This window comes from Branchiostoma lanceolatum, chromosome 1, assembly GCF_035083965.1.
Source record: "Branchiostoma lanceolatum isolate klBraLanc5 chromosome 1, klBraLanc5.hap2, whole genome shotgun sequence".
In the NCBI taxonomy this organism is placed as follows: Eukaryota; Metazoa; Chordata; class Leptocardii; order Amphioxiformes; family Branchiostomatidae; genus Branchiostoma; species Branchiostoma lanceolatum.
Window position 1 is genome coordinate 6767942 of NC_089722.1, and position 23407 is coordinate 6791348.

General features: G+C 40.5%; 2 protein-coding genes across 2 annotated transcripts; one reads left to right on the forward strand and one right to left on the reverse strand.

Moving 5' to 3' along the window:
• Positions 1-1519: 1519 nt before the first annotated feature.
• Positions 1520-5059, forward strand: LOC136433467 (uncharacterized). Its single transcript, XM_066425747.1, has 3 exons — positions 1520-2384; positions 2799-2982; positions 3158-5059. The coding sequence occupies exons 1-3, from the start codon at positions 1536-1538 to the stop codon at positions 3319-3321; spliced, it is 1197 nt and encodes a 398-aa protein (XP_066281844.1). The 5' UTR covers positions 1520-1535; the 3' UTR covers positions 3322-5059.
• Positions 3874-23151, reverse strand: LOC136430772 (protein MMS22-like). The gene is made up of 40 exons (XM_066421740.1): positions 22717-23151; positions 22214-22346; positions 21771-21885; positions 21003-21128; positions 20436-20494; positions 20166-20244; positions 19708-19882; positions 19298-19391; positions 18711-18841; positions 18182-18295; positions 17868-17925; positions 17297-17394; positions 17097-17159; positions 16582-16707; positions 16245-16297; positions 15991-16050; positions 15489-15596; positions 15020-15131; positions 14515-14593; positions 13931-14024; positions 13319-13452; positions 12777-12867; positions 12318-12409; positions 11886-12006; positions 11502-11588; positions 10800-10958; positions 10504-10549; positions 10089-10175; positions 9419-9589; positions 9161-9283; positions 8776-8874; positions 8455-8505; positions 8141-8187; positions 7566-7650; positions 7378-7436; positions 7133-7206; positions 6863-6923; positions 6645-6747; positions 6230-6318; positions 3874-5742 (listed from the first exon to the last, which is right to left on the reverse strand). Exons 2-40 carry the CDS (start codon positions 22338-22340, stop codon positions 5646-5648), a joined length of 3747 nt encoding a protein of 1248 aa, XP_066277837.1. The 5' UTR covers positions 22341-22346; positions 22717-23151; the 3' UTR covers positions 3874-5645.
• Between the last annotated feature and the right edge of the window lie 256 nt (positions 23152-23407).

Genomic DNA, 23407 nt, shown 5'->3' on the forward strand with positions numbered 1-23407 from the left:
TGTTCCTAATGATACTTGTGGGCTCCAAACGAAGGCATAACCGACTTCCTCTAGCATGTTACGGACACCGGACGCCCAGCATTTTTTGCCATTGGCTTCTAATTGGCATAACAGGGCGTCGGCTTGTAAACTGTCAGCTGGTACGTTGCATGTGGCGCATCCTAAGAAAGTATTTAATGGCGTTTAGGGAGGCCTCTAGGTGAAGGGGGTACCTCCCTAGTTCTGCCCGTACTGCAAGGTTGCAAGCTTAAATTAAACAAGGTTGGAGACAGATTACAGCCTTGACGAACCCCGCAGTTAGTTAAAAACGTGTCAGTGAGACCGCGATCGGTTTTAATGCAATTTGTGGTTTTTCGAATACATGTTTTTTATGGTCGTAAAGAACTTTCCTCCTATTCCAAGGTTGTTTAAGTTGAACAGTAGACCAGGTCGCCAAACGGAGTCGAAAGCTTTGCTGAAATCTACAAAGCATGCACAGATTCGGGCATTTTTACTGAGGTATTTGCTGACTTAAGTGGTCAAAACAAATAAATTATCAGATGTCCTATATATGTCTTCGCCGAGGAACTCGGAGAAGATTATATTTTCGGTTGAGCCGGCTGTTGGGTGGGTCTGTATGAATGTCAGGAGAATAGGTCAAGAAACCTTTGATGAATCTTTATGATTTTGGTAGGTGTGTAGTGGTTGTGCAAAGGAAGGTCAAGTTCGAAAATGGTTTACCTTACGTTTTTCATCAGTACTGCAGCGGACTTTGCATTTTTGTGTGTTTGTATGTAGGCAAAAAAAGTGACGGAAACGTTGATGGACCTTCATGATTTTTTGTAGATGTGTAGATGTTATGGGAACGGAGGCACTGCAGCGGGTTTTGTGTGTAAGTGTATTTGTATGTGGACAACATAACTCGAGAAGCTGTTGAAGGTTCTGTATGATATTTAGTGGATGGGGAGGATTCACAGAAAGGAAGGTCATGTTCGACAATGGGCATTCTAGCGGGTACCTAAGGTACTGCAGCGGAGCTTCAAAATTTGGGGGCATATTTTCTGAAAGTGCTATGGTCATGATTTTTTAAGTGGTAGATAGTTCATGCCACAGGAAGTAAGTTGTGTAAGTTTGGGCCCTCTAGCGGCTTGTTTGGAACTGCAGTGGATGTTTTTTTTTTACCTTCAGACATGAATAACTTGAGAAGGGGTCAACAGACATGACAGATCGTTGTGATGTTTGGTATGTAGAGAGCTCAGATGGTGCTTTACAGAATCAAAGACTAATTATACAAATCAGGAACTAAATAGCATAATTAGTAAAGAAAGTTTGTAAACCCACTGCATTTCACGATAGATACATATACTAGTCTTGTACCAGTATATAATTTTTTGCCTTATCTTGGACTCATTTCTTGTTTCCCAGTTCTTTCCTTAGTCACTGACGAAAGACAGCGGATGCTGTCTGAAACGTGTGACTGTTTCAAAATCTTATCCAGTTGCTTGAGTAACTATTTTGGGCGTATTTTCCTTATAGTTGAATAAATACTACTAAAGATGACAACAACAGCGGAGATCGCCATCCCGCAGTCTGCAGAAGACATCGCCCCCTCCTGGGTGCAGCAGGTACTGCAGAAGGACCTGCCGGGCATCATCATCAGCGATGTCCATGTCAAAGGATCCATCAGCGAGGGAGAGGGGTTCATCAGCCAGATCGTCGCTTTTGATGCCGACGGGACCAGGAACGGCACCAGTCAGCGCTACAGTCTCGTCGCTAAACTCACAGATTTCGAGCGACCGTGGAAAGTAATGAAACAGTGGTCAAAGGAAGCTCAGATCAAAATGGAGACGAGTGAAGTCAAGTTTTACTCCAACGCGGTCCCCGACCTCCTATCTATGGCACTCCCGAGCACGGAGATCAAATCTAAGCCAGGGAATGAAGATGACGAAAGTCACCCTCCTTTTAATTCCCTGTTCCTCCCAAAGTGCTACTTCGCCGCCACTGATCCAAGCTCCATGGCGTCCGTCAGGGTCATGGAGAACCTGAAAGCTCAGGGGTTCTCCATAAAACCCGACCTCCAGCCGCTGAGCCGTGAGGAGATGATGCTGGCAGTCGGGGCCCTGGCGCAGGTCCACGGCCTGTCGCACCGACTGGAGCTCCGGTCGGGCGTCCCTCTCCCCGAGAAGTACGACTGGATCATGACTCCCTCAAATATAACAGCTTTGACAGCTGCAGGAAACCACCGATATCAAACCGGCGTGAAGGAATTCGCCGCAGCTTTTCCTGACCAGGCAGACCTCGTGGCTCGTCTGGAGAAGTTGAACCTCAGCTTGATCCACTTGGAGGACCCCAGGATTAAGGTGATTTGCCACGCAGAGTGTTGGGTCAACAACATCATGATTAAGGTAAAACATGACAAGGTTTTCCTTTCTTGTTCAAATTGATTTGATCTGTTTTCGTATGTTTTCATGTAGCATATGTTTTTGGTTATGTATATTTTCGGTTACTCGTGTTACATATGAATGAACAATCCTGTTGCTTATGTTGCAATTTTGTCACAAGTCTAGATTTCTTATTCTATATGTTACTAGTATACTGATGATTCTACTGTTTTGTAGTCTGGGCCCAACTGAAAATCAATTTGTCAAAATTGAATGGGCCATCCAGGCGTCTGAAAATTCAATAAATGAAAATAAAAGATTTAAAAGATGTAATAATTATTTGGGTCACAATCAAGATTTCTTGTTGCGTTTCGTTTGTACGTTTTCTTTAATGGTTTTACAAGATGATTTATTATCGCTGCGCTCTTTGGCCTCAAGAACGCAGGAGATGTGCCCTCTGAGGTAAGGCTGGTGGATTGGCAGATGCCAGGGTACAGGCCGCCGACCTATGACCTGGCGCTCCTGTTTCTCTGTGCCACGAGCTGGGACGTGTTCCACAACCACAGGGACGCCATCCTGGCACACTATCACCGCAAGCTGCAGGAGACCCTGGATCCAAACGGTGAGAACCCTCGTTATCAGGGTACATATTTCACAGCAAAACACTCAAGTTGGTCTCTACGTTTTGTGTATCATCTTCGTCAAGAAGGCTTTGCTCCTTCTTGTCCAAGCTAGGATAACTGATGATGTGTGGTTGTGATATAAGACGTTATAATGGATGACATATTTTCTTCTAGGATCCTCGGGTCTACGGAGCTACACACTAGAACAGCTGACGGCAGACTTCAAAGCCGACTGTCTGGGCGGGGTGATCGGCCGTTTTATCCGCTTGGTGGTCCTGCCTGCAGATCCAGATCTGCTGAGGATGATCCAGGAGATCCAGGAGTGGGGAGTTATCTAAACTTTAACCTTCTCCCTGCTGCCAAAATCTGTAACCAATAGGGAATCCGGTGCCAAACGGCTGCTTCTATGCGCTAAATGTTAAATGTTCACATTTCTTTTCGTGTTACAGTAGATCCGAGTATAGCAGATGAAAATATATGGCCTCCGTCGGTCAATAATGACCATGGTAAAAATCCTAATTCGCAACAGCCCTACAGCATCGACTATGGCTAAACAGTCCTATACGAGAATGGCAGTCTCTGCCACATAGGTCACATCTATAAGCTGACTCAGTTCTAATATCGCAACATTCTTTTCTGCGGATCTTGCTTCTCTTCAGCACTACGCATCACTCCAGCTTCTCCTGATTTAGCTGCCTGGACGGTGTGAATCTCCAGCTGGGTCGTTAACTTGCAAGGTCCTCCCAGTGCTCCGTATTAATATCTAGAGCCCTCAAGTGTGTTAGCCGTGGGCCCAGAAGGCGAACCTACTGAGCCGACCCCATCTAGCCTAGCCCATCTTTTCTGGAAACCCTAAAGGAAGGGTAAATTCTTTTGTAGGAAAGATGTTAACTTAGACAGATCCCTGACTTATTTTCTTGTATCTCATTATTATAAACAAGCTCATCCAGGCTTATTAAACAAGCGCCATTTAAGTTGAATGTTGGAGTTCGCAAGTAACATTAGGATATGGCAATATATATTCCCAATTCATAGAGGCGGGTGCATAAAGTCCATAATCCCATTGCTTATGGTGTAGTATTTCTGAAGGGTCTTCATTTTGTTACTGTAAATGCAGAAATGTTCACAGTGGTTTTATGTTCGCGGGTTTCACGGCGACCGCTTCACCGCAAACTTAAAACCACCGCGAACACTCACTTTTCGCTTTAGCGTGAAATAAAAACCATGTGGACTTAAATGCATTTACAGTAACATGAGATATCACAAAAACATCTAAATGGCTATTGCTCATATTGATATCATTGTAACAAATCTTATATTTACAATAATTATTGTTATTTTCTGATACTATATTAACTAGATTTAACTACACGTTTTCAATGGCAATACGATTTCTTTGTAAGCATGTTGATTTGTGTAAGACATAAATAAATAATAAATAAAGTGCCCTAAAAAGGAAACCAAGGAAAAACCTTTTAGTAACATATAAGCTAGACAACAAAAACGGCTTCAATATGTAGGCATGTATATAAGGCCACATTGCCCGCCGACGGTGACCAACATGCCAAAAATGGGCAAATATGTCGTAAACGTTGAGTCTAAGGTGTTTCATTGCATATGAATACCCAGTGTAGTTCCTGCCCATGATGGTATGACAAGCTGTTTTCTGTGTTTGTTCTAGTTAATTGAACTGTATACACATCTTCAAGAACAGTTTAATGTTGAGGGTGTTTCGTTGCATATGAATACCCAGTGTGGTTCCTGCCCATGATGGTATAATAACAAGCTGTTTTTTGCATTTGTTCTAGCAAGGCCATTATATGAATAATGGGGGGAGGGGGAGTTTCTAGTTAGTTGAGCTGTATACACAAGGCGTTTCATCGCATATGAATACCAGTGTAGTTGCTTCAGATGATGGTACAACAAGCTCTTTTCTGCATTTGTTGTAGTTAGTCTATTGAGATGTAACGTTATACACATATACAAGGACATGTTTACTGTTGAATCAAGGAGGATTTATATTATATATGAAACCTCATTGGTTGAATACAGGAATAAAAGATCTGTTGGTCATGATATCATATTTCGTCGCCTCAATTCTTATTTAACAAGATTTATGATATCAAAATCTCAAAATATATGAATCTTGTTTTTTTTGGCCCGCCTTGTTTTTTTTCGCCCTATCTCATTAATTTTGGAGTCTGCGGAGGATGTAATCCATAAAATTTACTTGCTATGGCCTAAGTTGTCGGTTGTACAACTTGAGTTGGCCACCACTTTTTCTTGTCCATCTAAGTACTCTGTTCATGTATTATAGACTTTTTAATGGCTCTGATATGGCAAACATTAATGTATCAAGAGGAAATGTTACCCAGAGAAAATAAAATCTTGTAGGTTTCCCACAAAAAGTATATTTAATTTGTACAATAAGTATACAGTTAAAGAAACAGTTAAAGATATTTTGTAGGATTGGAAGGTGTACACAACTTTCTTAAGTAGCAATGGTCTTTGTCTTTACTATTTATGACAAAATCTGAATCACAGGGTCAAAAAAGTTAATTGTACAATGTATCAAATTGAAGACAGTTCTCCCCAAATCATTTGGTCCCACATAACAGTTCAGGAACAACTTGCTGTATGGTCTCATCCTGCAGTTTTACTTTCACCCCATGATTTGATCATGCTGTTCAGTGTTGAGCACATCCAGTTGTTCCTGTCCCTTCTGCCCGAGCTGGTTCAGCAGAGACGTGTACGCTTGTCTGAAAAACAAGTAGAACGACGTTTCAACACTGCTGTTGTTAGGCATGTTTAAAGCAGTAAATTGCTATCAATACTATATTACATAAGTGTAGATGTGGCACAAGTGGTAGGTGATCCCATTGCTTTGCCATATGGATCAAATCTGTTCCCAAGGTTGGCCCCCACTCAGACATGTTGTAAGGGATTGCATGCATCATTTTGGATGGTGACGTAAAGCCAGCGGTCCCATGTATGAGAGAGCTTCAGGAGTGCAGTTCAACATCAGACGTCTGCACATAAAAGAACCCAGCACACTTATCGAGAACAGTAGGGGTAACCAAGTGTGCTTGGCTAAAAATGTAAGCTGTAACAAATCTACATTGCACTAGCTACTTGAAAAAGCATCATGCTTCACCTCAACGGAGGATGATGAAAGGAGAAGATTATATTGTCATATCTGTTGAACATTGGACTCTTAGAAATACAATATAAAATAGCAGCTCCCACCTAAGCTGTGTGTCAGCACCCACACCCCTCTTCTTCTCCACCTCCAGAACAGCATTGGTGAAGACTGGAATCAGGTCGGCTATCAGGTCCTGTTCAAACATCCATACAATCCAGTTTACCTGTCTTTTAGACTAACAGTTATACTACTCACAACTTGAACAAGGTCACATACCAGGGGGCCCAAAATCGACCTTGAATTTCGGCTTCACAACACCCGCCTACAAACCAAATATCATTGTAATCCATCAATCCATCAAGAGGCTCTTGAGTTATGCTGACTGGAGTGGTGCGGAAACACAAACAGACAGACAAACAAACAGACAAACAGACACACCCAAAGGCCAAAACTATAGCTCCATTTTTCATGGAGATAAAAATCACAATTCATTGAAGGCTGTTAAGTGTTTAGACCAACCTTGTACAGCAGGGCTAGTGTCTCAAACGGCCTGAACGTCCTGCTCTGGTGAAGCCTCAGGTTCCGGGCTAGGAAGTCTCTCAGGATGGGTAACAGTACATTCCTGGACAGGAAAAAGTTTAAGTACAATGAAACCAATTAAAGAAAATGAAAGATAGCGCAATGATGACATTTGTGTTGACAAAATCAGGAAGGTTGTTGCCATGGTGATGACCTACCTTGGGGTCACATCAGGACACTGTTGACAGCTCTCCATCATGAACTGGAGCATCTCAGACACTGAAGGAGGAAAAGTATTCAACACATGATTAAGATGGCATAAGTTTATGTCAACGGTCAAGATACAACCCTAAAGACATGGTACTACATATAGTTTTTTTTTCAAATTTGGCTGTTGTATGGATGCTCTTAGCTTTGTTTTGGAATTAGAACAACGAAAAACTGAACTGTATGATTTGACGAGGAAATGAAAGAAATGTTGTACAAACCCTGTTTCTTGATGGCAGGCATGTCACACAGAAGCTGGTACTCCAAGACAGTTGCAAGCAGTGCTGGTGTGTCTCTATAGAAATACATTTCATTAATGTATCTACATGTACATGTACCAACAACAACCATTCAAAGATTGAATTCCTACAACCACGGTTTCCTGTCCTAAATCTAAGTAAGATTTTTGTGCTTCCCAACACATTGGTCAGCACTTCATTTGTCTAAAAAACAAACAACAGCTCACCTTGCTATCTGACCAGCAGTTTGTGTTCTTCTAAACAGCTCCAGAATGAATGAAAATGTCTGTAGAAAGAGAAGCAAGTTGGTAACACAGTGGACAATCAGGCAGTCAGGATAAGTTCAATGAAAAGAACTCAACAAAGGTATTACTACGATGAACTTTTACTTTCGCTTTCTATCACTTTCTCTTACCTCAGCAACCCTGTTTGGGAGAGATCCTGACCGCAAGGTCATGTACAAGTCCCTGATGCCCTCTAACAGGTGAACTCTGAACAGGCTGTAAACATACAAACAAACAAACAAACTTACATTATGGAAAACATACTACAAACATTTGCAAAGACAGCATATTTTTCTCCATAGGATTTATGAGTACATGGCTATAACTTGTAGTTTGAAACAAAGTGGCTAGGAGGAGTTGTCCTCTTGCAATGATTAAAATCCATTGACTCATTCGTTATGGAGAAGAGATAATTTGCATAATTAATGCCAAAGCACCATTTATCTAAGTCGTGAATGATTGGACTGTAAATATTACGACATGTGTAAGTTAGTGAATGGTGTACATGATCAAGCATAGATTATGTAAATGTGGAAGTCATTTGCATAATCAGAATAGTTCATGGAGATATGAGGTCTCCAAACTCTTGTTTGTTATAGAGAAGTGATGAAGTTGCAGTAAGGTCAAATCCAACTAGGGGGCAGCACACCCAGTTACTATAAGTTAGAAATTGACAAAGATGATCTGCCCAATATGGCATGCTTACCTTGCTTCAGTGCTGGGACTGTTTGACATGGTTTCACTAAGGGCAAGCTGCAATCAATTAGATCAATAACTCAATACATATTAATGCAAAATTATAACTGTCAACAACAGTAGAACATCTTCAATGTTTAGACTTCAGAATGCTTTGAGAAACAAAATGCATACTTCCAAACACACATAAACAAACTTTTGTTTTGAAATTTACAAATATGGTGCTTAAGTTTTACACATAATCTTTTTTTAAATATATCAATGGATTGTAAGTACGAACATATCATAACCCAAACATATCACATATAAGAATGGTGTACTTACCAGTAGGGGGTGGTTGGCTTGTGGTTGTCCAGCTGTAAAACTCCCAGATTTCTGACAACACAATTTTTGAAATCACAAAGTTGGAACATTTGCCTTTCCACATGAAAAATGCACTTACAATCTTTTAGAGTCACTGTTAAGTCAATGACTTGGTGACAGAAAACAAAGAATAATGCTCTAGCAATTTACCTTTAATTGTTTTGGGATCTTCTGAACCAGAGTGAAAAGATGGAACAATTTAAAGGTTTGGTACAAAACAGGGATCCAAACCTGGCCTTGGAAAGACTTTAATCCTTGTTCGACTAAGCCTGACCAACTCACCACTGAGAACCTGTGGAAGAACTGCTGTAGAATGTCCCTCAGGGCCTTCTGTACAAATGGGTCCCTCTTGTAGCTCAGCTTGCTCAAACCCTGGACAAACTGCGGTAGGAAACATAAAACTGTATGAAACATCAAAACTGCACATTTTAGAATATTTCAAAATGTCTATTTTCATTGTCCTTTCGCTGCTGATTTTTTTGGCAAAGACACTGGGGCAGAGTCCATTTTATGATATTGTTTTCCATTTTCTGTCAGGCAAGCACTTTTCTAGTCTATCTCTTGCCAACGTCAAAAAGTTTATTTCCCTTTTCAAGGATGAAATCTTCAATTCTAAAGGAAAGATTCACATTACAAGGGTCAAAGTGCAAAGTTGAGATGACCATACCAGGTGCAGGTGGTCCCTGATGACCCCCATAACTGCAGGATGTAGCGTTTTCTCTGGGTTGAAGACGGCACGGGGAAGAACCAACCTGTCCATCAGACTGGGCAGCAGGGACCGGGGGTTGGACTAGTGAAAAAGAAAATATGCCAAGTAAGCTGTTGCCCTGTAAGATCAGTGTCTGAAAGAATTGTACCCTAGTTATGTGTGAGTCTGACTCTCACTTTAAACCTTTTTGTAGCCACAAAAGAAACATGCACACACCTGTACATAGAGGATCTTGGTACAGTGCTTGACCATACAGCCCACCATGTGATATCCCACTCTCAGAGCTTCGGCTGGACCAGAGTTCTTCAGGTATGGACCCATATACCGCAGCACGTTACCAAAATATACCAGGACCTGGTCCCTGAACTCTGTCTTCTCCTGGAGAGACTATGAAAATATTTGAAGAAATATCAGAAGCATCATAAATTCATTTACTTACGCAGTGGTTTCATTTCGCAGTAGGAAAGAAAATTAATTTTTTTGCAGTATTTGAAGTTCGCAGTTGAAACAATTCTGTACCACAGTAGAATTTTAAAAACAAACATATTTGCTGTGTTCATGCCACTGAAAAGATCATAAAACCACCGCAAACATTTCATGTTTTACAGTATTTTCCTTCAGCATGTGCTTTTTCAGAACACTTTTTTTAAGTTTTTGTTTTCTAAGATCTCTGATACACAGTGTCAAAACAAAGAGGGTAATTACCAAAGTGGCTTTTTTGGCCTTCCAAAAGTACATATTCCTACCAGTGCAACAAGCTAACATTATAACATACACTTGTAATGTTGAATACATGTACATTTCTCAGCGTTCACAACATACAGACTTTCAACTAATACTAGCAGTAATAGAAATGTGAGAATTGGTCCATGCACTGATGTCTTACCTGTAGTGAGTTGAAGTGTCTGCCGATAGCTTTGATGAACTTCACAGCTACTGTCTCTGGGCTATCTGACGCCTCTATAGTTACATGCTGTAGATGGAAAGGACAAGAAATTGAAGGTGTTGAAAAAATCATTCTTCCCTCAAACTATATACAAATTTCATTTATTCCTTGAGGAGAAAATCATTTAAAACATAATTCTTGAGATATTCGTGGTTGTTCTATGTTAGCAGTTTTCACAGTGACTGCTTCATTGCAAACTTAAAACCAGTGTAAAAATTTTTGTTTCTATTACACTAACTGTGCAGTGTACAGTATGCTACTACAGCGCTATCGCAAACTTAAACCACCGCGACCACTCTATTTTCTCCTTACCACAAAATCAAATGACTGAAAACTTAAAAGGCATTTACAGTACCTGGCTGTGCAGTATGATCTCCATCTCTGGTAACCTCAATACAAGTCTGAAAGATATTACAGAAATATTCAAACTGATCTATCGTAACTATCACATGATAACATAAGCAAAGGTGTGGTTTGCATTTTACACCAGTGTTGATTTAATATAAGTCACCTGAAAAGTCATTTTTCAAACCACTTTGAGAAGCCCTACAAATTAAGTTGTTACCACATGTAGTGTGTACTTTAGAAACACGGTTGTAAGAGAGGAGTTTCAAAATGGCGAATATCAAGTTTGGAATTGTTGTTCTCTACCTGGTGAGTTCCTGCATCTGGTCGTTGTGTCCGTAGGTCTGCATGACGCAGCGGAACCAGGCGTGCACGATACCGGACTGGTACGCGGGGCACTCCGCAGACAGTTGGTCCATAAAGGACTGGTTGGGAATCAGGTGACACAGGTACCGGCAACTGATACTGGGAAGAAAGAGGTGATTGATGATCGGTTTTATCTAATATTTACACACACACAAAAAAAGCCTCGCAGGCAATTTGAATCACCTGAATTACTGAAGAATATCATTACTTACATTTGCAGTGTACATTCAATTCTAAAATTGCCATTTTTGTTTGATGATTTATTGTATATTCGTGTACATATTGAAGTCATTCTCTCTTATCATTCATATTATATACATCAATCAATATAGACGGTAGTAGAATATCAATGTACTACATTAACATTAAATCATTCCTACACTTCGTTAAAACAGAAAGTTTATGATGACCAAAATTCTTATAAACTATACAGAAAATACAGCACTCTAAAAATTCAAACCTCTACCCAGACTGCATATGTTCACTTCTTGTCATCTTTCGGTCAAGTCTACACATGTTTGAAAGCTGCAAGTTGAGACGAAGCTGCTGGGGGGAATGCCCTATTTTGCAAGGGCAAAGATTCCTTTTACTTTTCTGTTTAATCCTACTTAAAACTTTTTAGTTCCTCGCTAACTTGCTTACCTTGCACAAACACTGTCCTCTGGGCCAAAGTACTGGAATATGTTGGAGAACGTCTGCTGTTGTCTGGCGAAATCAGGAGGAGAGGGCCTGGAATAAAGTGGAATTCTTCTTTAAAGATAACCTTTGCATCTGTTCTGCCATCTGCTAAACTGAAGGGAACAGCAACACATATAAAATATACCAGGATGACTGAGAATGGCCTACATCCTACATCCTTACCGACTGAAATTTCCAAAAAACTTTTGTTGCATACACTTTGCAAGTGAATGTTTCTTTTTCATGCTCATGCATAAGCCATTCCTAGCAACTAACTTGAGCTATACAAAGTAACCAACTTTTAAGAACAAGGCAAACTCAAACTTGAACAAACTTTTTGGTACTTACAGGTCAAGGGCTAAGAAGGTGAATCCTGCCGCCACGTCTGCCAAGGTCGGTGGAGGGGTCAAGGTCGTGCTGTGCTTCCTTACATAGGGGAAGATGTGCGTCCACAAGGCATCTGCTATGTCTGTTGAGAGGTAAAGGTACATGTGGTGATGCAGTACAAGGGTACCCAGCAGAATTATAAGAGTTGACGTCATTGGCATTCACTAAAAGAGAACCCTAGAAAATTGCATCCAAAATGACTGAAATGTATCCCAAATGCTTTGATTGTCAAAGATTGCATAAAACTGGCTTCTACAAACTGTTATTGTCAAGTAACAAGACAAAACACAGGCGTAACCTTTAGCATACTCAAGTAGCCCTTTGGTACCAAATTCCCTATTGGTAAGAGTTACGCAGTAGGAAGAAGGTTAATATATGTAAAAGTGTTCACACCTCTGTATTGCTGCTGTAGAACTGCTATGTTTGTAGACTGTATCTGCTGAACTCCTTCCTCCTGTTGTCTTAGGGCTCGTTTATACAGACTTCTGCATGGACAAATAGTGTGAGTTATTGAGAGGTAAAAAAAGGTAAACCCCATAATCTGTTTTAGACCATAGGGGCATCGTATTACAAGGTGGAGCCCATCCCTCTCCTTCCACCACATGTACCTTCCTACCTCGAACCGAAGTCAGGCACCCATTTACACCTGGGTTTAGTAAGGAAAGTCATGTAAAGTGCCTTTCCCAAGGACACAACATCTAGCCAAGAATCAAATCATTACCTCTCAATCCCGTGGTCACTAGCAATCAATACAATGTATGAATCATTGACAGATTATTTTTCCACATAGGAGTTCAATTTTTCTTTCTAGAGGTTTTACAAAGTGTGCCTTTTAAAAATCAAAATTGTTACCGGTGTTTGGCCAGAAGTGTCTGTATGAAGTTGAAGACTGTCCTTAGTTCATTCTCCCTACAGACTGGCAATAGCTGTGAGAACCCTGGGGCTAGGACACAGAAAAAGACGGATAAACCATCTAACTTCAACATACAGAAACTTTGTCAAAGTAGTTATACCAAGAGAAACTTTAATCTATGTAAAGCATAAGTAATTTCTTAAATAGAGTTGCATGTTGAGCATATTACAGAACATATTCCATTACTCTAAAACAGCATCATAGAGTACAGTAGATGCATACTCATTAGATAGCTTTAAAAAATGATTGCAGCTGGATGTGCAAAGGTTAGGTCTGACAGGTCATTCAGTACAAACACAGAATACAGCAAGGCTACCACCAGGTTTTCGATACAACGAAATCACTTCCATTATACTTTAACCAGCATCAACAACAGAACTTGCTTCTGACATTATATGGCGGTTTTTCGATTAGTAATACATGACTAAGATTCAGATATTAGTTTGTGTAGTATTTGATCATAACTACACAGAGTCCCTACCCAGCAGCCTGGCCTGTGACAGGTGTAGTAGTGTGCTGTTCTCACATAGATCCTGGGTGGACTCCACATAGATACTCAGGAGGGCCCACAGCTGGTGCCGTAGGGACGGGTCCAAACCCTTCTGAGAAAACTCACTGGGAAAATACAATAATAGTCCAGAAATGGAAAACATACAGTGTAGAGAGGCATGTCTTAACTTTGTGAAACTATTTTGTTATTTTGCAGTAAAGTGCAGACCCTGCTTTATTTCAACTTAACAACTTAGCCCATATTCATTGTCAATAGAAAGTTTGTCAGTCCCCATGAAGACACATGAAGAAGGCAGGAGATTCAGTGAACCGTCAGTAGCTTATGTTGAAAGAAACTACAACTTTTCCATTCTGTTATTCACCAGGTATTCATATTGGCCATTGATATAAAACAAATGTACTCAATTCTTCAAATCAAATCTCTTTAAAGCTATATCATAAAACTTCAACAGTAGTACTCTTGAATTATAAAGAAACAAACAGTTCCTTTACAATGTATGTAAATGCGAAATGTTATGACTACATTTGTATTGTGTGAAAAGTTGTCAGATGGAACTGTCGATCACAATGAGACCACGCCCACCTGCAGGTCCTGTTGAAGGACTTGGCCATCCTGTCAGCCAGGTGGCCCATGTCCACCTGTCTGTGTTCGTGCACCTGCATCAGGGCAAACACACCTGCACAGGTGTAAACAACAGGGGTGAGTATCAAGAATCCTTAAATCGGGACTACTGTAAATGCATTTAAATTCATGGTGATTTGATTTCGCAGTAGGGAGAAAATGGAGTGTTCACGGTGGTTTTAAGTTCGCGTTTGAACCAATAGTAGCGATACAGTCACATAATGAAAACACTGGTGGTTTTACAGATAGCCAATCAGAAACCAAGATAGCTGCATATCTACCATAATACATAGTGCATAAACAAGGGGGTTGGTGGGCAACAATTTTCGTGGTGATTTTAAGTTTGCGCTGAAGAGTTCATCGCTAAAACCGCCAACATAAAACCACCATGAACATTTCTGCATTTATAGTACTTGATTGAAATTGAACATCAATGATTGAATACTGTTTGAAGGAAAAGAATTTCAAAGTCATTTTGAGGTAACTTGCTAAGAGAACATTTTGAACAGTAGGCCTTTACTCAGCACTGTGAAGGTTAACATTACCTTTCCAGATGATGGTCCTCCTCTGATAGTCCATCAGCCCACGGTTCAGGAGATCTAGGAGGTCTTGCATCTTTCCTGCCTAAAATGAACGTGTCAACAAAATTCATCTTTACTTTCAAGAACAACTATATTTTTATAGCAAAAGCATAAAATTCTTCTTCAGATGCCATTCCAACATAACATTTCATACAGCACATGCCAGTGCAACAAATACAATGTAATTTCACACATATGCTGGCAAAACACACAAGTTTCAATTGTTACTTTGCCTCAAGGGTCTTAAGTACTACTGTATTTTTGGTTTGTCTTTCTGTTTGTCAGTTTACTATCTATCTGTCTGTCTGTCTTTCTGTATTTGTACAGATCATACATCCTCAGTGCTGTTATTTTTGTCTGTGGGACTGGATGGGTTACAAGGCAATATGGGTAATGTAGTGAAGTCTGCCATCTAAAATTATGCCATGTTGTTTTCCCATTCATTTTGCATTATTGGTAGAGTACCCACCACATCGCTGACATCTGCCACCAGTGCCAGTGTGAGGAACAGGGTGATGAAGTTACTCAGACCGATGGCTGTCAGCTCCTGCATACGCTTCTGGTGGAACTTGGAGTAAAACCTTTACAGAAGACACAACAGTACAAGAAGTTGTTTACGCATTTTCTTCGGTTACAAAATAAGATGGAAACATAAAAAGACAAAGGGGAACAGGCATCCCAAAGAAATTCTACAGCATGTATTTAATTCAAAGGGTTTTTCACTCCACAGTGGGAGAATAGTCCCATACAAACAAGCTGCTCAGACTTCTTTTTATTCAAATTTCAAAAAGCATACATGTGTTAGATTTCAAGAATACCGACCTCCCTATGTCACCCTCTAGATGCTAGATTTTATAATAGCCAAACAGGAAAAAATTTTGAAGTTGCAACACATTTTTCTAGGTTACGTTAAATATCATAAAGGACAGCTTGCTGACCTGCCCTTGATTTGTTTCCATCCCTGCAGTTCCCCACTGGCTGCTGGGTGGCGCAGCTGCACAGCGAGTAGTCTCAGGAACAGCTGAAAACTGTTCTCCTGGTCTCGACTGATGTGAAAAAGAGATAAATAAACTAATTTCAAATTAACACATAAAAGGTGATCACAACGTAACACGACATCACAAGTAAACAATCTTAATGCTACAGATGATACTTGTAATGTAAAAAGTATAAAATAATACATTTTTCAAATACAGCATTGGTGCTTTTCTAATCTTATTAGCTATACACCTGATGAAAGTGGCCAAATTGGCTCAGTCCCTTGAGTGACCACTATAGACAGACTTGATTGTATATATAAACTATCAGTAGTTTTTGATATATAATTTCAGTTTTATTACATCTTTTATAACAGTTGTACAGTTACAAATCTTAGACCCTCTTAAAGCTAAATACATCTCATTGTTACTGAATATTCTAAGCGCAAAAGGCTGCACAAACCTTTGTGTGTGGTCGTTACATCTTTCTTTACATTTCTCATACCAGGATAGAGCTGTTTTGCTGTGGGGAAGAGAAAAATGATTGCTGGCAAAAGTTCTTCTTGAATGAGTCAAATTTCCTTATCATAACATCTAAAAATATTCTACCAAAAAATTACTTTTTTACACACTTATTTGTTTCAGTAATATTGAACTCTTTGCATAGAATTGCTACATCTTATTCATTAAGTTTTGAAATTTGAACTGAATACCTACCTAACACTTGCTAAACCCTGTAGGGTCAGGCCAGGCACTTGGAACAGGTCATTCTGGAAAAGAATCCAACTCAGCTTAATGTTTGGTTGTTTGGTTGGCATTAGATTTGAACTCTCTTCATCAAAATGCAACCTTGCAATATAGTAGCATGTTGAAGCGTATTGAAAAAATGAATAGGTTAGAGTGACTCACAACACTGACATTTGTGGCTCTTGTAGGTCAAAAATCCTAGACATAGACCGCAAATTGCCGACCACTAGGCACTACATGTGTACAACAGTCTGAACGAGCTAACAAATGAACAGCATCAGGTAGCTGGGAGAATGTGAACACGTACCAGTCTCTTGGAGTAGTACTCCCACACCAGCACCACTGCCTGTGTGTTAGGCTCCCACAGATGAGACAGGGACAGACACAACTTCAACTGGCAACGCAGACGTGACTCGTCAACTCTAGTCTGGTCCTGGATGTAAAAACAAACAAAAGAACAATGTCAATCCTTAGGTTTGACAAATGCAATCCTTACTTTTGACAAATGCTGAAATGCAATCGTTACTTTTGACAAACATTTAAATGTTTTCACACAACAAAAGAGTTTGCTACTCTGTGGAGCTTTCGAGGCAAACTTTTTCTCTTCATCAACCCTGCAAAATTAGATCTCGTCTTGGAGTTCTCTTGACTTGATGTTGGTTATCACATGACAAGAGACAGTCATACACAGGCTTGAGATAGTGACAATGTCAAACCTTACATGCACAATGTCAATCCTTGTACAAATATACTACATCCTACAAATGTTGCACATTTGTGCTACTGGGACCGTAAAAATGGACACGAAATAAGTTATCTAACCTTTGTAGCCAGTGTTTTCTTGATCAGGTCCTGCACTAGAAGCCAGTTACTCTTCACTTGTTGCTGAGTAGAGGGAAGGAGAACATTAGAGTTTTGAGGCATCATTTACACACATCTAATGCCATGTCAATGAGATCATTTCACTGCAACACACATACAAACAAATAGATATACATGTAACCTTATAGACAAGAGCTTACCTGGTCTGCAAATTGTCCGAACTGATCATACTGGTACAGTGGTGCAACATGGGACAGCAGCCACCAACAGAAACCAACGGTATCCTTACAGGAGAAATCTGTAATAAAAAGAATTTAGTCAATAATTCCATTTCCTGATACATGATATACTGAATCTTAAGACAATTCCATGAGGCATAAGTGCATTGGTACAGCACATAAATATAGCACCTTCAAAGATTCAGAACAATGGTAAGATGGTCTTGTGGTAAGAGCTGTTGACTAAGAATCTGAAGGTTCTGGGTTCAAAACCTAGCAGGCCCGAAAGTTGTGCCCTGCAACAATTTCCTCACTCGACTCAAAATGAGTACCTAGCTTCAGTTCAGGACGTCAGATGGGATCCTATACCAGAGGCCCCATGTTTAAGGAAAGCCACACCTAAAGCACTTGTCGAAAAGAGTCTGCCTGGGGTCCATCCAGGTGTGAGTGGCTCAACCCTTACAGTCCGGTCTTACCCAGCTTGTACTTACAGTACAAAACTAGTGTGCTATGCAAAACAAATAAAACATAATATAAGAAGATTACAACTTACCAGTGGTGTTGTCTTGAAGTATCAGGCACAAGATGTTGTATAGGGTACACCAGAAGGACTGTAAAAATACAAGTCAAAGACATATAAGCTGCAGTACTGATGCTGTACACTAGGGGTCATCACTACATGGTGATAGCAGAATGCCATTTTTACCTAAGCTATGGATACAATATGCAGCATATATTTGCTCATTTTACAGCTGCTTTCTATGATTTACAGTATGGCGCAAACTTTTTACTTTGGAAATGGACAAAACTTCATGTGTGCATGGATGTCATCAACACGGCTTTATGCTGAAGAAGACAAACCCCTACATCAGACTGCATGTGCTGACTCCTGTGGTCTAAAATGTGGATGAGCATGATCCAGACTTCCCTCACACAGGTACAGGGGAAGGGGGACACACGGGGACACTCCTGTAGGGTCACCTGCGAAGGAATATGCATCGGCAGTTAGTGGCCAAGGGACCCAAAGGAGTGACTCAGAGGCGAGGATACAGCCTGAAGCAGAGGAGCATTATTTACAACGGCATGGCGATCAAAGAGTTGGTTGTCTGACTATGGGCCTTGGGATCGGTCTATTCAAGGAGGTTCCTTGGTCTATTGGGTTCAAATGTCGAGCCAAAGAAGACACATCTGAATATATTCTGAGGAAAAGCTGTTTAGATTTTATCATTTGCAAATAAGAATGCTAGAATCTGCAGTATTTCTGACAAGACGGTGACTCTTTTAGAGTGCTGGTACATGAAATTACACATACCTAAAGTAAGCAGGTCAATAACTGTAAGAATAGTATTTCTTTCCTTAAAAACAACACAAAAGGCACAATTAAAAGCATGTCTACCTTGTTAAAAGTTTTAGCAGCGAGAGACAACAGGTCCCAGAGTAGAGCTGTGAGTAGTTGTGTGAGGAGGTCTCTGTCTCCTATGTCTTCACTAGGCAGGAAACTGGACAGATCCATATGTACAGGGAGATCTATGGGGAAGAAAAGTAAATGATGTCAACACATGCAATGCTTCGTACTTGGATAGAGTTGAATAAAACAGTCAAACAAGTGACCACCTCTACATAAGGACCACCTGGCCAATGTGACCACTTTTTGATGGTCCCTTAGGTTATTTTCCCATTGACACAAGCATAGTGACCACCTGTCCACATATTTCATCAGCCCCCTGAGCGGTCTTCTTGTGCAGGTTTGACTCTAGTTTCCTGATTAAACTTTGGTTAATTTTCCAAAATGAAATAAGAAAGAACACCTAGTTTTTCATTGACTCGTTTTGAGATTTTGTTTCTGAAAAAAAAAGCAAAAGCAGTTACATAGTCACCATTTATGCAAGCTTTACTGAGTATCTTACTTTCAGAACATGAATAGCTTTCTTCTTTCTTTCATTCATTTATTCTATCCATCCATACATTCTGGGTGGAACTTACCAGGCCACTTTGTCTGCAGTATGTAGAGAATCTCTACTGCAGACCAGTAAATGTCGAGAACAACATGGAAGAAGCTATGGGCAGGGGTAGAACTCTGAAAAGTGAAGAAATACAATAATTGGCAAAAGTCTACTGTCATGGAACATAAAAAAGCAGCAGCTAATGCGAACTTATAAATATAATTTCAAGCATTAAACTCTTGCACATGAAAGAATCCAACACATGAGAAGAGTAGGGGTGACCCCGTGTGCTTAGCTGAATACAGGAGCCATAGCGAAGCTGCATTGCACTGTCAAAAAAATCATCATGCTTCGTCCTCAGTCTGAAGTTCAACCGCTACCACCCTAAGCATACTCAAGGCTTAAAGGCACCACCGTTGTGTTGCCAAAAAAAGGGGAACGCCATCTGACCTTGACAGCCTGCCTGGACACTGCTGAGCTGACAGTGCTCTCATGTATACCCCCTAGCTGCCCCATGTGGAACAGCAGCCCCTGTAGCTCCTGCAGTAGAGCCTGGGGAAACTGTGACAGCTGATGACAGTAGGGGTGGCTGTGACTTTCAGGTAGTGATGGGGGGTCGTAGTACCTGTGAAAAGGCAGAGATGTTCACGTTGATATCCAAATACTGTCTGTATGTCAATTTTGTAACAGGTTGCATCAAATTTTACAAAGGAGGTTCAAAATGATTATATAGAGGTAATAGACCCTCAATGATTTCACTGACTGTAACAAATGTTGTAGTGTCAACCATTGCAGTGGGGTTTTTTTTCCCCATTTTACAACATTTTTTTCTTATCTTTTACTGTTGTCTATTTTCTTTTAGAGACCTTCTCTTTTTATCCCCATTTTAACATACCAGGATCCTTTACCTGTGTAAGAAGACTTTGATGTACTGTAGGAAGTCTGTAACTTGTTGCCTGAGATGTAGTGCCTCTGTATTCACAGAACCTACAACATCAAAACAAACAATGAAAAAAAAAAAAAAATGAATTGACTCAATTTGTATTCATCATTTCGCATGGGCAATGGAACAAAAATCACAGGACCGTCTGTTGTAATATTTCATGACCTAACATCCAAACAAACCCTATCAGAAAACTTTTGACAGAAACGTTGACAGTTTTTGCGGCCACACCCACCTCCAGTGACCCAGGATGACCCCTCCTCTGTCAGGTGCTCCAACTGGCTCAACTGTTGTCTGTTGGTAAAACAGAGACAGTGAAAATTACGACCACGGTATATTGAAACTGGCAGTTCTACTGCAGTACCTAGTGAAGCCGCCAGAGGGGCCAAAATCTAATCATTTCTTATTTTTGCAAACGCCTATCAACACAATGAATATCAGAAAGATCCATCCATGACTTCGTAAGTTAAGCCATCCATAATCACAAACACAAACACAAGCACCCGAAAACATAACCTTTTTGGCAAAGGTAATGATAAAACCACTGTTGGTTGACATAAACACTTTCAATCCCTTGACTTTCATGTAAACCTTAATTTCACCATATGCTGTATTATCTTTGACCCAACACGATTTCATTCACTGTCATAGCCCTCACTCTCACAAAGAAAGTCCTAGATGTGCAGCTCAGTAAGACAGGAAGATAATCTAACCTTCTCCCTGCTGCGTAACCCTGTAACTAATAGGGAACTGGGTTCCAAACAGCTACATGTACTCCAGAGTGGTAAAGATAAAACCTTACCTGGCCATGTAGAAGAGTTTCTGTGTTGACTCCACACCGGCTGACTCTGTGATGAACCTGTACCCAAACAGCTCCGACAAACGGCCTCGGAATAGCTGGGGACTAATGTCTTCTCCTTCAAGGAGTCTGGAAGGAAATAAGACATCTTGAAGAAGACACACAGCAAGAAATCATGATGTTGTCGCAGTCGCGTAGTGGTAGGATGTTTGGCCTAGAATCCAGAGGTCTTGGGTTCGAATCCAGGGTCCCCCAGTTTGTCCAGTTGAAGTTGTGCCTTCAGGAAAGGCACTTTACACGACTTTTCTCCCTTCACTAAGGTGAAAATGAGTACCTAGCCTCACCTTCACTTTGAATGAAGATAAAGACGTTTCTGAAAACTAAATAAGGAAAACTTAACACCTTTCAATATGCATATTATATAACCACTGCTAAAAACCAGGACCAGGGCTTGAAATACTGGATGCAAACGCACTTTTGTGTACCCAAAATTGGAGCTGTGCACCTAATGTTTGACTTTGGGTGCACCTGTTCTTGTTTAAAATTTTGAAGTTAGCTAAAGAATGTCAGTTTCAAGCTATGAAGATCAGCCTTAACTTTTGTGCTTAGGTTTTGCTGATATTCTTTATCTTATGTTATGTAACGTTACCTAATTTCTTTCTGTGCACCTAAATCTTTAGGTTAGGTCCACAAGTGCAACTATTCCCTACTTGGCCTAAAACGAATGTCGAAACCCTGACAGCTTTTCTGCCCTTGATGCTAAGGTCTTACCTGTGCAGCACACCTGAACAGATGTAAGTGTTCCTGTAAGAATGCAGCGCAGTTCCTTCTGTAGTAACTTCTCCATGACACTTAAAGCAGGTCAGTTGTAAGGAACAGCCACTGTCTGGGGAATTAAGGTCAAGAGCAAGAAGCCATCAGCATCTTTGCAAATAGGATCCAGTCATCTTCCACCTATATCTTAAGCAAATAGTCAACTGCCAATTGTATCTCTATAGACGAGTGCCAGAATACTCTGCAAGGATGCAATCAAAGGAGCAAACCAGGGCTAGAACAGGATGGATACTGGAAAAGCTCTCCTCAAACATGGGACTGCAGCCCCTAAGCCTTATAGTACCAGTAGTTTACGAATCTGTATACAGATGTAGGATAGGTTAGTGGGGATTGAACCCCTGACCCTGTGATCCACAATCAGGATTGCTAACCCATCTCACCTCCCTCCTGTGTGAAGTCTGTACTTGCGGGGGGATGGCGGTCGCTGTCAATCATCATCGGTTCACATGGGGACAGGGGTGGGGTCATCGACCCTTCCAGCTCATAACTGTCCTCATATGACCCCATCTGTGTCTGTAGATTTCAAAATAAGGTTTGTCAACTCATTTTATCCTTATCCCTGAGTAAAAATAGACTTAAACATCAATGGGATAGGCGTTGTGGAAAGGCTTTTGTTCTGTAATATCAAAAATGGATGGAAAATCCCAAACACACAGCACGATGCCTAGCACTGTGGAACAGTAGCCTGGAATCCAAACCTATTATAGCTCCCGAGTCTCTCTCCGCATTTGCGGGAGCTATAATAGGTTTCAACCGTTTGGATTCCAGGCTAGTGGAACAGCGCACCGGTTGGCCAGTTTTGGGGATATTTCTGCCCCCCTCCCACCCTACTTCTTACGTTCACCTATCACATTTTGAGCCATCAACTTTGCAAATGACGTACCTGGTTAGTTTTTCCACCTCGGCGATTGAAGATCTCACTAAAAAAGTGTTAACTTTCGATAGAACTCTACATTAAGCGTATTTAAGGGTCAAAATCGCTGTTGATCAAGTTTGTACACAAAGTTTGTGAATTTCCCGCCATCTTTGTTCCCATCATGCTCGAACCGGAATCTTCCATTAACTTGAGGAGGGGGTTCTGAAATGTTGCCAACTTTTTCTTTGTCAATCGATAATGTGAGGCATTTTATCACTGCAGTGAACATTTCATTCATTAAGTTCATTAATATCTAGACACATGTTTAATCAAAATAGCATAACCCTTTCATTCCGGCGTCAAATTTAACGACCGAATGTCTATTGCAGTTTACCACATCTCCGGTAGGGGTCTTTGACAAAACTGAATGGGCGGGTAACTGCAGTATCATGCTGAAATAGTGTGAAGATATACAAATTCTATTGCTAATACAATGATAAATATAGATAAAGGATAAATAAAGGATAAATAAATGGATAGGGCACTGGTCCATAACGATAGGTTGTTCTCTATGGGTCATTTAGTCAATAAAGTATCTCTGAATCAGCGCCACATCAGCATTGAAGATTTGAAACAACGAAAGTTGTGATGGTATTGACTTCAGAAATATGTAACGTTACTATAATCAAGCAGGTTCCATGCTATAATCTTTTGAAAT